Raw genomic sequence first — 17,151 nt, 5'->3', positions numbered from 1 at the left:
ATACCTTCCATATTACTAACATGACATGATTTGACATATTTAAAAAAATTAATTATGTACAAGACAGCGTAGATGACACATCCCCTTTTACCATCTCTTGCAAATCAAATCTTCGCACCTAAAAATTACGAATCTTACGAATATATATATATATATATAAATATATTTTGTAATTCTACATATAATTATGAAATGCGTAAATACTATATAATCGTTTTAAAAAAAAATAGAATTTATTATTAAAATATTAATTTTTTTCATATAAGTCTAATATTTTATTTATTTTTTTCAAAACGATTACACGACGATTATACAATTCACAATTATAAATATATTTTCTTATATAAATATATATATATATATATATATAATATTCTCCACATCCATTTGTAAATAAAAATAATTATATACCACGTGATTGGATAATAATATGAGGATGGCGCTAACATCTCAGGCCATCCAACCTTGCCTATCCGTGGTTCCGTGAACAGATAACGGAGAGCGGGAAGGTAGGCGCAATGGCAACCATCTCAGGCCACCCAACCTTGCTTTTGAACCCAATCATTTCAACGTTGGAAAAATGCAAGACCATGCATGAAATGCGCCAAATTCACGCCCACATGATCAAGACTGATCTTGTCAACCACACATTCACAGTAAGCAAACTCGTCACCTTTTGTACCCTCTCCCGTCTCCCCGAGGGTTTAGACTACGCTTTGACAGTCTTTCGTCAAATCCGAAACCCCAATGCCTTCATCTTCTTCACACTAATTAATGGTTTTTCTGGCAGCTGGAACCCTGTAGAGTCTATAACTCTCTATGCCCATATGCTTTCTTGCTTGACAGATTTGAATGGTATTGAGTTTTCTCTTCCATCCGTACTCAAAGCGTGCGGCAGATCGCGCTCGTTAGAGGAAGGGCGGCAAGTTCATGGGCAAATCTTGAAATCCCATTTTCAGTTTGACCCGTTTGTTTCTAATTCGTTGATTCGGATGTACATGGAGCTTGATGAGATTGAGCTGGCGAGAATGGTGTTTGAAAAAATGCTTGAAAGAGATGTAATTTCTTGGAATTCGATGATTACGGGTTACTTGAGTGCTGGAGAGATTGAGTTGGCACGTGTGCTATTCAACGAAATGCCAGAAAGAGACATAGTTTCTTGTAATGCAATGATCGATGGGTATGGCAAGTTTGGAAAGTGTGAGCTGGCTGAGGAGGTTTTCAGGATGATGAGTGATAAGGATGTGGTTTCTTGGACGTCGATGATATCTGCATACGTACTTAATCATCGTCCAAGGGAAGCCTTGGATTTATTTAGGGAAATGCTGAGTGTGGGAGTAAGAGCTGATGGCCCTGCTATTGTTAGTGTTCTTTCAGCCATTTCTGACTTGGGTTTTGTCGAGGAGGGTAAATGGTTACATACTCACATATCTACAAATAAGATAGAATTGAGTCATGGGTTTATCGCATCGTCTCTTATTGACATGTATGCAAAATGCGGGCATATAGAAAATGCCTATCATGTCTTTAGATGTGTATCTCATAGGAGAAACATTGGGGATTGGAATGCTCTGATCTCTGGTCTTGCAACTCATGGTCTTGGTCAAGATGCTCTTGAAGTGTTCCTTGACATGGAAAGAATGGAGATTGAGCCCAATGAAATTACATTCATAGGACTCTTAAGTGCTTGTAGCCATGCAGGAATGGTTGATGAGGGTCAATATTATTTTAAAATAATGCAAGAAAAGTACAATATTGTTCCCAAGATTCAACACTATGGATGTATGATTGATCTCTATGGCAGAGCAGGTCGCTTTGAGGATGCACTAGGAGTTATACAGAATATGCCCATGGAGGCTGATGTTTTAGCTTGGAAGGCTATTCTTAGTGCCAGCTTGAAGCATGGCAATGCTGCGATTGGTGAAAATGCTGCCCTCAAAGCAATGGATTCTGCCCCAGAAGACTCAAGTTCTTATGTTCTTCTCTCAAATATCTATGCGAAGGCCAGGAGATGGGATGATGTAGCTAAGGTCAGATTACTCATGAAAGAGAGAGGAGTGAAAAAGATTCCAGGCTGCAGTTCAATCCTTGTAAATGGGAAAGTTCATGGGTTCCTTGCAAGGAAGGAAATGGATGTTGAATTTAGTGGTGAGGTTCTCTCAAAGATAAATGAAGTAGTCGCTAGGCTAAAGTTGGAAGGCTATGAGCCTGACCTAACTCAAGTTCTATTAGATATTGATGAGGAAGGGAAAAGAAGCTTGCTTTGTCTTCATAGTGAGAAGATGGCACTTGCATTCGGACTTATAAACATTAGAAATGGTGCTCCTATTCATATTGTGAAGAACTTAAGGATTTGCTGTGATTGTCATTCCTTTATCAAGCTGGTTTCGAGGGTTTACAGCCGTCGTATAGTTGTGAGAGACCAAAACCGTTTCCATCACTTTGAGAATGGTTCCTGCTCCTGCAAAGAATATTGGTAATATAGATTTATGTAGCCTGATTTTGCATGTTAATTAAGATATTGTACAGCTTCAGTATTTAAAGCATGTGATTAATACATGTAGCCTGCACTGCCACAAAAATAAAAATAATGAAAGAGAGAAAGAAAAGAAGTAATTTATTTTGTAGGACATTTTTCTTTTGCTTGCTGGTTAGAAAAAAAAATAGTTTACATGCTAAAGATAATTGTATTTCCAACTTTGATCCGGAACGCGGGTTTTACACCATCTAATGGGAGGTTGATTGATAGTTGATACTCCTATAACTTTACAGAACAAATTGAGTTGCTTAGGCTTGGAACCCAAATTCGAAACAAAACCGAGTTGTAGTACAGAACAGCTGTGTTCCATCCTCGAATATGCAGTGTAGAAGAAACCTCGGTCGATCCGATCATTCAGCGCCACCCTCTCTCACTGTCTTCGCCTCTCAGTATCCTACTTGTGTTAGTGTCTTATCCAATTTGTCTATGTGAAATCAATATATATATATATATATATATATATATATATATATATATATATATTTGTTACAAAAGTTTAAACGGATGAGAAGATTTATATTATATCCTGAACACTCGATCAGGTTTTTTCTCAATAACTGGGTGTAACATGTAGAATATTTAATTAAATGATGTGAAGTGTTTAGTCAAGATTTGAGTTCAGAAACTCTACTCTGACACAATGTGAAATTACTACTTATCCCATTAAGATTTTTTTTGTCCCGATGAGAACATCATGTTATTAAAAAATCACACTTAAAGAAAGGGAAGAATCCAATCAGGAATCAAATCTGTAACAAGAGTTTCTTCTATCAAGCCTAGAGCATTCTTTGCTACAGCATGTGCCACATAATTAATCTTCTTGGGCACATGTTGGATCGACCATTGCTCCAAATTAGCAAGATTTTTTTTATTTTTTATTTATTTCTCAATAGCTATCAAACCAACATTACTCTTATAACACCTCCGGTCCGGATGGGTAGGAGAGTTAACTCTTAACACTTAAAATCATATCTCATTGTACAAATATAAACTTCAATTCCTCATTTACTCATAGACCTCATTGCTTTAAACCATCTACTCCAAAATAAATAATTAAGAATACGACAAAATCTCAAAATAAATGCCAACTTTCTCAAAGTACTAAGTCAACAGAGCAAAACGAAATTATTCAATAAAATTCTCTAATAACAAGTACCCTCTTTGTATGTAATAGACTAAGAGTGTAGAGTTATCTTGCAGAACAAAACATATTTTCAAACATAACAGAGCGATAGTTTTGAGACACATAAAATCCAGAGTACTTTGGCATAACATAATCTGAGCATCAAAACAGAGCATCTCACAGAGCAGAGACTATGTTTCACCACCTTGGTAGGGCTGTGCTATCCTCGGTGGCCAAACCAGGCAGAAACAGAGGTCAAATTTTTCCCTTATTCTTCTCGGAGCCTCAAGTGTGCATACAAGAAAGACCACATAGAACCACTTTATTTTCAAAGTGGGTGCACTCAGAGACAGAGAAGTTGGTACCAACCCAAATAGAGCAAAGCAGATCATAACTGAGCAGAGCAGAGATAAAGTCAGATACAAAATCAGTACACCATTCCAAAGGTTTTCAGATGCCATATCAAAATAAAACAGAGTATCGAAACATATTCAGATCATTCTCACATACTAAAAACAAAAGTCATGGCATCTTTCTAATCAATGCACAAATTTCTAGATTTTCAATATCGCTCTTTTTCACATTTTAGAGACAGTATGACAAAATAAACCTCATGTCTACACAATGCATACTAGAAAATATTCTCCCTTTTTCGTACAGATTTCATAAGTAATGTAAATAAGAGACCGAGGTTGGTTTTTCTCAAGTTCTCATTTCATCACAAAATATGCAAAGTTTTCAAAAAGTCAACGTCAGTCTCAATAATTCATGTAAAGCCTAACATAGGACCGCTTACCTAAACTTTTTAGCTTTTTTTGAATCTTTCCACAATCGTCCAGGATGAATACCAATTGTCACCTATATGGAATACTAAAGGTTACTAAATTTCTAAAAGGACTGCTAAAACTGTCCATCTACTTAAATTCATATATACTATAGAAATAGTTTCAATAAATATCTAGTTATAAGAAATCTAACAAAAACTATCATCATTAAAAGGATATTCTTAACTTATCATAATATAATTTTATCGAATATGGCAAAACAACTTAAATTCATTTCAGAAATTAACTTAATCATATTTAAGACTCATATATCTAATAACTATTATTGAAACGATAATTTAATATTGTTAACATATAACATAGTAGGAAATTGTAATTTCTTAAACAATAGTAGTTCATAAAATATCCTTAATAATACTTTAATGTTAAAATAAAATCCTTGTAAACTTATAATATATAGTCTAGTCAAAATTTAACACTTAGTTATACAACTAAAACCGTAATTTCTTTTTGTGTAAACCATTGCTTATGGGCTAATATAATTGCCCATGTAAGAATGTGGATAGATAAAAATATTAAACACAACCTAATTTTAAATAATATAATAGTATTTTAATTACATTAAAAGGAAGCCCAATATAGGAAATTGGTATCTCCTGAACATAACCCACTTTAAAATAATACATTAATTTATTAATACAAAAAAAAAAGTTAAAGCCCATTTAAAAAATGTTAATACAATATCTATAAAATTTAACAAATCTAATTTAGAGACCAAGCAATTCAAGTCATTTAAAACTAAACATCTTACAGTAAGAAGAATTTAAAATAAACTCATGTGAAAGCCCAGACTACTAAAATTATAAAAGCACATTGGTAAAGTCATGAGAACACATGGGCTTGTGGTCCACGATCCACCCATCTCAGGTGTAGTAGCACTGCGTAACTGAGTTGCATGAAAGAGGGACCTACTGCAAGGGAGAAGGCAGTGCAACGTGGGTGGTTGAGTTGTGCTCGACGGTGGCAAGCGCGGCAATCTGGGTGCGGCATGAGAGAGAGAGAGAGAGAGAGAGCACAGCATAACAAGAAAAGAACACTCACTGAGGGAGAGCAGGGAATACATGAAGGAGCAGGGGGCTGAGCTAGCGAGATACAATCATGGTAGCCTCCTCCGTGGCAAGCGGTGGAGTTCAAAGAGAGGGAGAGAGCATGAAGGCCATGCTGACAGGGAGTAACCGAGAGGGGTGAAGGTGCAGTAATGGTGGCTCACAACGGCTCTAGGTTGGGTATGGTGGTTCGGGGTGATGTAAGGTGCGTGTCACGGTGGTGCTGCTCGGTGATGCATGGTGGTACGTGAGGAGACGTGTAGCATGCTTGGGGCGGCGTTGCTCTGTTCTATGGGCTTAAACCAAAGTATTTTCAGTTTCTGCTTCCCACGAAAGTTGGTAATGGTTGGTAGGGCACGACTGAGCTTCGGTGTCGTGGGGTTCTTGATGCAAGGTTAAGGCCATGGGAAGGGCTGACGAAGGCTTGAGTGTACATTGAGGTGGCTTGTCGGTTGCTTCCTGCATGGACGTGAAGGGCAACGATGCAAACTGGGGCGGAACTACCTTAAGGCTTGGGGCGGCAGAATACCTTAAGGCTTGGAGTGGTGGAAAAGGTTGGGAAAGTGTAGGGCTACTTTGGTGAGAAGTGATGCACGGCAATGGAAGGAATTATGGTTGGCGCCACTTGAGATTAGGGTTTAGGGTTGGAAGATGATGATGATGATGGACGGCTAGGGTTGGTGTTTAGGGTTTTGGAATTAGGGTAAGAATGTGGTTGGCTAGGGTTGGCTTAACAAGGCTAGAGAGTGATTCTAGGAAGTTGTTCCTAAAATCTAGGAACTCAATTTGGAAAGGACTTGGCCGAGTATGGTGAAATGTTTGGGTCAATTAGGGTTCCTAAATTATAGGAACACTAGTTTGACAATTGGAGTGGGCGGCTAGGTCAAGTCCAAATAAGGTAAGTAGTAGCCGAATAAGACTTTGCACCAAGAGGGAAAGTGTGTTTCGGCTAGGCTAGGGTTTAAAGAGGCAAATCAAATATGGAAAGTTGACAAACTATGGAAAGTCCACTTTTATGGATTGTATGGATTGGAAGAACAAAAATATGAAAAATTCCAAGAACAATGAAGAACACTCAAGAACAAAAGCAAAATACTTATGAACTTGAATGAACAAAAGCATAAACAATAATAATCCAATATTTGATTCACGAATTGCACAAGAATTTAATAAACCGCATATATTGATGAACACAACTTGGATTCATGAATTTCACCAAGTTACAAAGAAACAAGATAAATGAATTACACATATTCAATGAATTGCAATGTGTAATCTTCTCTTTAGGATTCACGAATTTCACACAAAAAGCCCAAGTGCAAAGGCACTGTTTGTTATCTCTCAAACAATAGTCCTCTCTCTAAGAGTTTTGCCAAAAAATGTAAAAGAAATTACTAAGGTTCCTATTTATAAGAGTTACAACTTGCAAACCCCTAATAGGTCCCTTGGAAATAATTAATAATTAAATAAATAAAAAAGCAATAAGATAATAGCATGGACCACTCTTGGCCGCGACATGCATGGACCCATGGTGAGTTAAGTGGTTGCATGTTGGTTTTCGGGCTGGTCCATGGCTAGGTGGTGCGGCATGGCTTGCTGATGGTGAGCCATGTGGGTGCACTGCATGGCCCAGGCTGGTGGCCTAGGCGCTGGCTGCAAGGCATAGGCTGGAGCCATGAGCTGGATGGCATGCCTGATGGGCATGCCACTAACCTACTCTGCAAGGCATGGGCTGGAGCCGTGCGCTGGATGGCCTGCTTGATTGGCATGCCACTGGCCTGCTCCGCAAGGCACGGCCTAGAGCCGTGCACTGGATGGCATGCCGTGCGGCATGCCACTAACCTCGCTGGCGTGCGGCAGGATGGTGGGCATGGGCGTGCGCTGGCTAGGTTGGCCGTGCGGCGCATGTCCTTGCCGCACATGGGTGCGCACAGGGCCACACGGCCCATTAGCGTGCTCATGGGCTTGCGCATTGGAATGCAAAAGGGCGCGCGGCGTTGTGTTCTGCGCATGGTTGCGTGCATGGACAAGCGCATACTAGTCTCGCTAGCCCGCATACTGGGTGCCCTGTAAGTGCCATCGCGCGGGCCAAGGTATGCATGCATGCTGGGCGCCCCGTGCATGTCACCCCACGAGCCAAGACATGGTTGTGGGCTAGCCAAGGTACATGTTCCCACCATGACTAGGGCATGTGCGGCATCTCTAGAGGCAACTCGACGTGGGGGTCTAACACCATGTTCCATGTGATTGTCATTCATTCCTGAATTTGATTAAGGCCCACCCTTCATTGTGGACTACCCCCCACTTCATCTCCAACCTCCATTATTTGCCCTTAACCAATGCCCAAATTTCCTATTCCTATCCATACCCCTCATGTTTCCACCAGTCCCACCTTCATAATTTGTCACACCATGAACAATTTTTCCACACTTGAAGCAAATCTTGGGCAATTTTTCGTACTTAATCGGCACCCACATGCTTCTCAAGTTTAAAGTGATAGTTTTCCTGTAACGTCCCGTCCCCGAGGGTCCGGAGAGTTAACTCATGTAACTTGATAATCAACTCTAACAAGGCTAGAATACTTCCAAATTCAAGAATATATATTTTCCCAAACCTCAAATCAACCGTAAATACTTCAATTAAATAAACCACATAGACTCATTTATCTAATTCTCAATCCAACAACCCAAATAAAATCAACTCTTCTTCTTGTCTCAAATAACAACTAGAAATAATATAACATTAACATAAGTCTCCATAACAGTGTTTTAAATTTCGTACCATATTGGCTGGTACGGCCGAAATGTTTCGTTTCAGCCGTCCGGCCGGTACAGGTATTATATCTGTTCTGTACCGGTTAAAATACCGGTCATTTCGGACTAAATTTCGGCCTGTACCGGCCTATATTTCGGCCGATACTGGCCAGTACCGGCCGATATTTCGACCTGTATGTTTTTTTTTTTTTCATTTTTTCAAAGTATAAACTTATTTTTTAACCCCTAATTTAGACTAGACTATTTATAATTTTTATATATATGTATTTATATATAATTTATTTATATATAGACTATTATTTTGAAATATAATTTTTATATATATTTATATATATAATTTATTTATATATAGACTATCCCGAAACATTATCCCGAAACGCTATCCCGAAACGGTACCGGTACCGAAATATTTCGTTCCAGTGCCTTGACCGGTACGACGTCCGGTACGGTATTCAAAACATTGCTCCATAAACCGTCTAAATCCATTGAAGCAAACTTAAGAAAAATAATTAACCTCCAACATCAACACTAATATCATGAGATACCCAACAACAATTCACTACTAATCTTCTTCATAGACTCTAATACTGATCCTCAGCTGAACCATCGATGTCATCTGAAATATTATGAAGATTAACAGGGTGAGTTATCAAAAACTCAGCAAGCAGAGAACATATACTAGCATGTAAACATGAGCATTTATAACATTTAATAAGCAGAACAAAACATTTACTTTCAGAATGCAGAAACAAAACTTTGGACAAAAGCATTAGAGCGAAGTTTCCAGAAAATAAACTTATTCCAAAAAGAAAATCCGTTGGCATTTATAAACTGAAACATTATAAGCATATCATCGTTTAATATCACATCGGGACAATACCATGTTTAACTCCCGTGGTAGGGTTATAAACCACCATTATACACGTGGCTGGGCCATATTCCATGTTTCACCCCCGTGGTAGGGTTATAAACCACCATTATACCCGAGGCTGGGCCTTAACAGAAACAGAACAGATTTCATCGAAAATCCGATTACGATCATATACAGAATCAGAACTTCATGCCAAGGTTTTCAGATGACTCATCATATCAAAACAAAATACTTAATTGCTTTAGATCGCTTCACATGTTCGACTAAACAGAATCAAAATATTTTCATTGGCTCATAACAAAACTTTTAGAATTCCTTATTCGCTCTTTTGCATAGTTCAGAAATAAAGTGTACAAAACTAGCTCATGTCTACACCAGTCATGATAGAAAAATATTTTCTCTTATATTGAATTTATGCATATACAGAATAAACATCTGAGGTTGTTTTCAGATCATTTCTTTTCAAAAAAAACAAACATGCATATTTTCAAAGTCAACCTCATTTCATTTCTTTTATGCAAAACTAGTATATAAACCCCGCTTACCTGACTTCTTCGTATTATCAACACCTTGAGTCGGAACTCTAATAGTAACACCACCTAAACAAAAAGAACATATATCCAACATTTAATAACCAATCTAGTAGGCTGCTATTTATTGAGTAATAAATCAAAATAGTCCCTTCACAGCTCAATAAGTATCCTAACAATTAAACCCGAACAACTCTCTCTTCAAACCATTCGCATTTAAAACCCAAAACAGCCACCACCCTCTATTAACACCAAACCAACTATAATTATTTCCAAAACCAACAATAGCAACTCCAATAATTAATACATAACCCAACTCAAATTTCACTTCCAACCTTCGAATAGAACAATTGCAGTGCACGCATTAATACTCTAATCATTCAACAATTCAAAACTTGCACGACAGTTCAATACAACTAGTTCCAAAACACCCATCATTTTATACCAAAAAGTCTCAAATAATAATTAAAAAACAATCTCACAAATCATCCAAAATTATACTCCTCAACATCCATAATTCCAACACACTCCACCGCTTCACAAATAATACATCAACCCAAAAATAAACTTCACAAAATCTTCTACTGAAAAGAAACTAGTGGTCTGCGCAAAGGGAAATTTATGACTAAGTGTGATGCACGGCCAAACAAAGCAGCGTGTGTGTGTGCGATAGACAAACCGAAGGAAAGAAATAAAATGATTTATGGAATGTGTAACAGCAAGTAAGAATTAAGATAAACTAAGGATTCAATGGGTGGGCGGAAGTTACCGAAAATAATCTCAAGAACTCAGAGAAGGAATCCCAACCACGGCACACAGACTTTCGGTACCCACAAATATGCTGTAAAGTGACAAAGCCCAAAGAAATAATTCATGAACTGCAGGTGAAGACAGGAACAGAAAACAGAGAATGAAAGAGGGGACGATTGTTCACCTTCGAAGAACCAGAAGGTTGAGACCCACGGAATCCTGAAAACGCCAGCCAAGGTGAAATCACAAGTCCGCGCAAGAGAGAGTCTGAGTAGTTCGAAATTGTGGTGAAGGAAACACTTCGAGTTCGGAACCAAAATTAAAAACCGAGGAGACGTGGGAAGCAGTTGCAAGGGAATGGAGAAAATCGCAGAACTGCAGACAGAAGAAATCAGCAGAAGAAGAAAAACAGTGCAAAGCAGAAAGGGAAATTAATCCCTCCCCAAAACGACGCCGTCCGTCCCTCATCAAGAGATCATGGGCTAGCTTCATGCATCTGGTTGCCTTCAAACGGGCTGGGCCTAAAGCCCGGGTGTTACATTTCCACCCGCAATTGGTTTCCTCGCATCAACATCCACTTGAACTTGAAGATAATCTCCCCACCCCACATCATTTTCTGGGACATCAGCATCCACCACCCAACCAATGGAGTTCTATATCTGCTCACCAACCCTCCTAGTAATGCAAGCCATAGGCAAATTGTGTAGTTGAATCTAGAACATCTCAAAATAAAAATCTATCTAATCAAGTTGTAGAGTCACATCAAATGGCTTCATTACAAATAAATTGTTATAAAAAAGCCAAGGTCTTCCAGTCAGTACTCGATCACACTCCTTACCAATTGCAAAAACTATGGCATACATATTATCTCAAAACAACTTAAAATTCACTTTCTTATAAACTCTCCACACCTTTAGCATGGTGGAACGAAGCATCTCGTTTCTAATGCGCCTATCAGCAAAAATTCTACCAACCAAACTCCTCTTCCCACAGGTTTTCAGTTCCTCCAAATCCTCCAATTGTACCTCTATTTTTACTCTCTCCTTCTCACTGAGGCTCAACTGCTCCCATTCTTCATTCAGATTCTCCATCACAGGAGGAAATTACCACACACAATGGGACTATTTCTCTTTACTCAATGGGAGTAAAGAGTCAAAATCCTTCTCCTCTTTCGCCAAAGTGACGAACAAGAGAAGACTTCATTCACTCAATTTGTTTATTAAATGATCAATTCGAAAATACAAAATTATGATAGATTATTAAATGGTGTAACTCTTATAAAGTTTGATTTGACTCGCATTTTATAGTATTGCTCTATATTTATAATGAGAATATTTTTAACATTTTAAAAAACTTGAGAAAATTATGTTCTAAATACTAAATATGTTGCTTGAATTATTATAAATATAATTATTGATATGTATATATAGTTTTTAGAAAATATGTGAACAGACTCGAACTCACTAAATTATTTATAAACGTAAAATCTAACGCACTGCATCCGCACAAAAAATTGTTGACTACCCAGTGGTGCTCCTTCAAACTCATTCCGTTTAATTCCCTCGTGACGCCTTTGGAGCCTTGAAAATTAAAAAGCTCGAGAGCCTCACTGCATTGGTGCATTGCTATTTATGAGTAATGTCAAGGACAACGTATAAATAGATAAGTTTTGTGCAGAATTTTTGTAAAAAGTGAATGAAAATGAATCTCACTTATTTCTTTACACTTTTTTTTTTTAAATGGAATTCTCTTTTCTACGAAGTCTTGATCGAAATTTATAGTGTGCACTGTGCACGTTTTCGTATGCAGAAGAGAACAGCTAATTGCGGGGTACAATATTCTTTCGGCACTTTCTGGGTTGTGTACGTGTACGGCTAGCATCCTCCAATGGGCCTTCTTTAGTTGTCCTTTCGAAAGTGATTGTGCTAGCTACTTGAAATTTTGAATGGCAGCTAACGCAAGCAGCTAAGTCTCAGCTGCCCAGGCCAGACCTCTAAGTAGCAAGAACAAATCCGAGTCCAAATTCCTTCAGGTGGGTTTCTCAAAACTTTCAACTTTCGATCTTATTTTGTTTGAGTTGCAGATGTTGTTCTTGGGTTTCTTTTCATTTGCTGAAATATCACTCATTTGGATTTGATAGAGTGCAAATTCAGTCCTCTATGTTCTCAGTTTTTATGGCAATTCATAGCTGCCTAGTTAGTTACACTTAACACTGCTTTTTAGAAATGTTGATCTTAGTTTGGAGGTACCAATTTCACTTCTAAAGAATCTTAAATAACTGTAAACTCTAAAGCTTGTTTAACGAGATTATGTTGGGTTTTAGATTCATAAATATTCTTGGAGCTGATCTGGTCTATTTCCTTGGATTTCTTCTGTAGCTATGAAATTGTAAGACGCACTGTTCTTATTTTGTCAAGAAATAGATCTCCTGTAATCTTTAGCAGATCTGACATAAATTTATCCCGTCGCCATACCTATGGCAACTTAAATTCTCCAGTACAAATAGAATTGCCGATTTGTCTGATTCAATTGAGAGGCTGCACAATATCTGGCACAAACTTGCATGGAGGACAGTATAGCTGAGAATTTGTAATAGGGTTAAAGTTTTAAAAATATTTGGTTGATTGAGTAGAATTGAGTGTTTGTAAATGCCAGGCGACAAGTGAGGTTACTAAGTTTGAACACTTCATAATTTGTAAACTCAACCCAATCTAAGAATTCTCTACAAATCAGCTAATTGGGGTTGGCAAGCCATCTTACTTTCTCTGAAATTAATCCCCCATAAAAATGGTTTTGGAAATTATAGTTTATCTGAAATTATTTTATCTGCCTTTGGTTTTAGCCCTTTGGTATGGATGGTATCCTCACCACACAATCCTCATAAGCCTACCTCATATTTCCTTTATTTTACGAGGACCTCTTTAATATTCTCCCAATGCGGAGAATCAATCCAAGGTATTCAAATGTTGCATCTTGGTACTCCAAGCTGTTACCATTATCTTGCTACACCTAATTTTCCAGAATTGTATTACGAACATTCTTTGTCTCTTCTTCCTTAAATAAAGAAGGCATCTCACCCTTGAAGCCATACATTTAAGCACCTGATTAAAAATAAAAATGAGTTATTTGTATTAGTAGTTGGTATCACAACATCAAAGGACTGCACCAGTCTGTGGCTTTGTAATTTTCGTTTGTTTTTCATTTCCTCTATGTGGTTTCTATATTTTAAAGGTGTCTTGTTTTGACAAAGACGTTAGGTAAACAAAAGATCTGGCTATTGAAAGCATTGAAATATATGGCTGGGATTCATTTAATAGCTAAATTTTCTTATTAACTTGGCAAGGTATGTGGTAATCTGACAGATGTGGTTTCAAACTCCCTCCTAAACCCAATCTTCCTTTTTCCATTGGCATTCTTATTTTTGCAAGTAGCCAATTTGTTAATCATGTAGAAGAGAAAATAATAATTGTTGCCCAAGCTGCTTTCTAGAAATGAAGCATTTTGGATGTTAACTTTGTGAAACAGGGGCAATGATTTCTAATACCCAAAATAAAGGTCCTTATAGAATGCACAACAGCTGAAGCCTCTTGAACTATAAGGAGAATTTGACTGTTACCATCGATATGTTTCATTTGTATTTCACAGAAATATTATATCTTCATCAACTCTAGAACTCCTATAGTTTGAGAATTTGTTTACTCTTCATGATTGGTTCTTTTATCTAGTCACTGACATGGTAGTGAGATTTCCCAGCAATGTTTGCACCAGTTGCACTAGCATTAGCCGTGGGTCTTCTGGGGTGGGCTTATCAGGCACTGAAGCCTCCACCTCCAAAAATATGTGGATCACCAGATGGTCCTCCTGTCACTTCAGCTAGAGTGAAACTCAGTGATGGAAGGCATTTGGCCTACAGGGAGTCTGGAGTTCAAAAAGAAGAGGCAAAGTACAAGATCATTTTCATTCATGGCTACAACAGCTCAAAAGATCTGGATCTACCTGTTCCGCAAGTATGTGATAATTCTACTTCTTTAATTCTACTTTTTAATTGATGCAACACTTATTTTATAGTCCAAAGTTGTGGTTGATTTTCCTGTTTGAAGGACTGTGCAAAATTTAGCATTAATATCTGATTTTTGGTAAATGTGAGGGGAGAAAAAGAATTGCTATCTGAGCTGGTTGTTTTTATTTTATTTAACTACCATCAAGACACTTGATAGGGCTAAGAATGAAAATGAAATAAATTTATATTATATATATTTATCCTTTAATCTCTCGGTGAACTCCGATTTACCCATTCCACGATTGTAGCTCATGTAGCATTAATGCATGCACACTTAAGATGTATTTCAGTAAAGTATGTTCAGATGCAAACAAAATTAAGTATTTTAGTCACTAGTGTCATTGCTGTCAAATTATTATCCTTTGAGGAGATCTAGATATGGCTCTGAGGTTCAGCATTTTTACTTGAAGTGGCTGCTCTCAATAAATAGATCCATGCTGTTTGCACGGGGCTGCTCAAGACTTCTACCTTTGCACCAAGCATAAACAATTGCACATGTCTTGATGATTATCTAGAATGCTATGTAGACTTTATATGCAACGCTGAGTTTGTATGACACAGCTAATACTGGAAATAAAAATGATCAAAATCAAGCTGCCATTTTTATCTTCTACTACCTCAGTTTTAAAGATGCATTGGTTAATGGATTTACTTGGATGTTTATACTTTGGAGGAAGTTTACTAAAAATTTGTTGTGTTCCTTGAGCATGCGAGAAGCACATGTTATTTTAATAAACGGACACTTGACAATTTTTTAACTTAAATTTTAAAACATCATGTGCATGTCACATGCTCAAGGGACGCTTATCATTTTTGTAGGTGGTTTGGAGGAAACTTTCTGGAGGACAATTATATCCTTTTTTTTTTCCTTAAAACTTCTCATCTTTAATTCTATCATTATATTTTTACAAATTTTTTTCATACCCTGATCGAACTGGAATGCATTTTTCACTGTTCTACTTGATGAGCTGTGAATATAGTAAATTTGTTGGTATGTTTTGACTTTTCAGGAACTTATAAAGGAGCTAAAGATATATTTGCTTTTCTTCGACAGAGCGGGTTATGGAGACAGTGATCCATATCCTTTACGCTCAGTGAAGAGTGAAGCATTTGATATTCAAGAACTAGCTGATCAGCTGCAGATTGGATCAAAATTTTATGTAATTGGAGCCTCGATGGGAGGCTACCCTGTTTGGAGTTGCCTGAAATACATACCACACAGGCCTTGCCCTGAACCTTGCTTCTTCAAATTCCAACTACCATGTTCTTTTTTATTATTATTATTATTATGTTCTGATTTGTTGCTTCCTATGTGTTACTGAGACATTATTGCAGGTTGTTGGGAGCTTCCCTGCTTTCTCCTTTTGTGCACTACTGGTGGCCATCTGTACCTCCCAATCTTTCAAGAGAGGCATTTGGGAGCTTGCGTCCATCGTACCAATGGACATTTCGAATTGCACACTACACTCCGTGGTTATTCCATTGGTGGATGACTCAGAAATGGTTCCCTACGTTGAGCACAGAGGGTGCAGCAATGTTCAACGACCACGATATTGAGATCTTGAAGAGGTTGTCAGAAGCCCCAAGCGATGGCCAGGTAATCACATGCCCGATGCACTTTTGGTTTACCGCACCACATCAATATCTTTTGATAAAGACGTCACATCGGACATGGTTTTTACTTTCAAATTTCCTTGTGTGTTGATGCACTTGTGTGACATTAAAAATCTAATGCATTAAACCCAGAATCTGGGAAGTAGTCTACATTCTTTGGTTGTTTGCTTTTCTTGGGTCAATATATTCGATTAGAAAACATTTCCGATCTTGAATTTAACATTTGTTAAAGTTTTGTCACAAACAGCAAAACTGTAATTTTCTCATCGAATTTGCAGTTTTACCTTAACAACTCATAGAAGACACCAAAATATATACTAACTATGGAAATATCCATATATCAGTGTTCATCTGTTACTATTTAAAGAGTAGTTACCTTTCTGAAGGCTTACAAGTTTTCCTCTGGGGGTAAGGGATGAGGAGGGAGGAGTAAAAACAGCAAAATGCTTCAGCAGTTTAATATCCATCATGTTTCTGCATCAGGAAAAGATAACGCAGCAAGGTGAGTATGAATCGCTGCACCGAGACATAATAGCTGGCTACAGCAAATGGGAATTTGATCCTACTGACATAACCAATCCATTCCCTGAAAACGAGGTCTCCGTTCACATTTGGCAAGCCAAAGGAGACAGGGTCATTCCCTTTCAGATTAACAGTTATCTTTCAGAGAAGCTTCCATGGATTCATTATCACGAGGTTCCTGAAGGAGGGCATCTAATTTTCTTCAGGAGCGATATATGTGAGGCCGTGATAAGATCACTTTTGCTTGGATGAAGTGAAACCTTTGATGTTCAGCACTTAGATCTTGCTTTAATGCTGCTATGGTGGTAATGTAAATGGAGAAATTTTCTTCTTGTGAACTCATGTTAATAATCAGAAGAAAATAAAGCATCTTAGTTTACCTAAAATAGGATGAAGTATGGTATATAGCATTACTCATTTCAAAATATATATGAATGGTAGTAAAATGGTTTATAAACTGTAGTAAAACTATTTGAG

General features: G+C 37.6%; 2 protein-coding genes across 4 annotated transcripts; both read left to right on the top strand.

Annotated features, from left to right (window-relative positions):
• Positions 1 to 448: 448 nt before the first annotated feature.
• Positions 449 to 2,908, top strand: LOC108985835 (pentatricopeptide repeat-containing protein At5g48910-like). Of its 3 annotated transcripts, none has more exons than XM_018958273.2 (2): positions 449 to 2,476; positions 2,773 to 2,908. In XM_018958273.2, coding segments are annotated over exons 1-2 (1,959 nt in total). In that variant the 5' UTR covers positions 449 to 518; the 3' UTR covers positions 2,774 to 2,908. The 3 variants fall into 3 exon arrangements, with proteins under 3 accessions (XP_018813818.1, XP_018813817.1, XP_018813819.1); XM_018958274.2 differs by lacking the exon at positions 2,773 to 2,908 and having other exon boundaries at positions 566 to 656; positions 791 to 2,611; XM_018958272.2 differs by lacking the exon at positions 2,773 to 2,908 and having other exon boundaries at positions 449 to 2,626.
• A 9,343-nt stretch (positions 2,909 to 12,251) lies between these two features.
• Positions 12,252 to 17,060, top strand: LOC108985852. Its single transcript, XM_018958296.2, has 5 exons — positions 12,252 to 12,510; positions 14,232 to 14,485; positions 15,549 to 15,760; positions 15,874 to 16,135; positions 16,636 to 17,060. The coding sequence occupies exons 2-5, from the start codon at positions 14,234 to 14,236 to the stop codon at positions 16,924 to 16,926; spliced, it is 1,017 nt and encodes a 338-aa protein (XP_018813841.1). The 5' UTR covers positions 12,252 to 12,510; positions 14,232 to 14,233; the 3' UTR covers positions 16,927 to 17,060.
• Positions 17,061 to 17,151: the final 91 nt, after the last annotated feature.

Source organism: Juglans regia, chromosome 14 (genome assembly GCF_001411555.2).
Source record: "Juglans regia cultivar Chandler chromosome 14, Walnut 2.0, whole genome shotgun sequence".
In the NCBI taxonomy this organism is placed as follows: Eukaryota; Viridiplantae; Streptophyta; class Magnoliopsida; order Fagales; family Juglandaceae; genus Juglans; species Juglans regia.
Note: the sequence above shows the minus strand (reverse complement) of the source record. Positions and strands in the feature narration are given on the sequence as shown.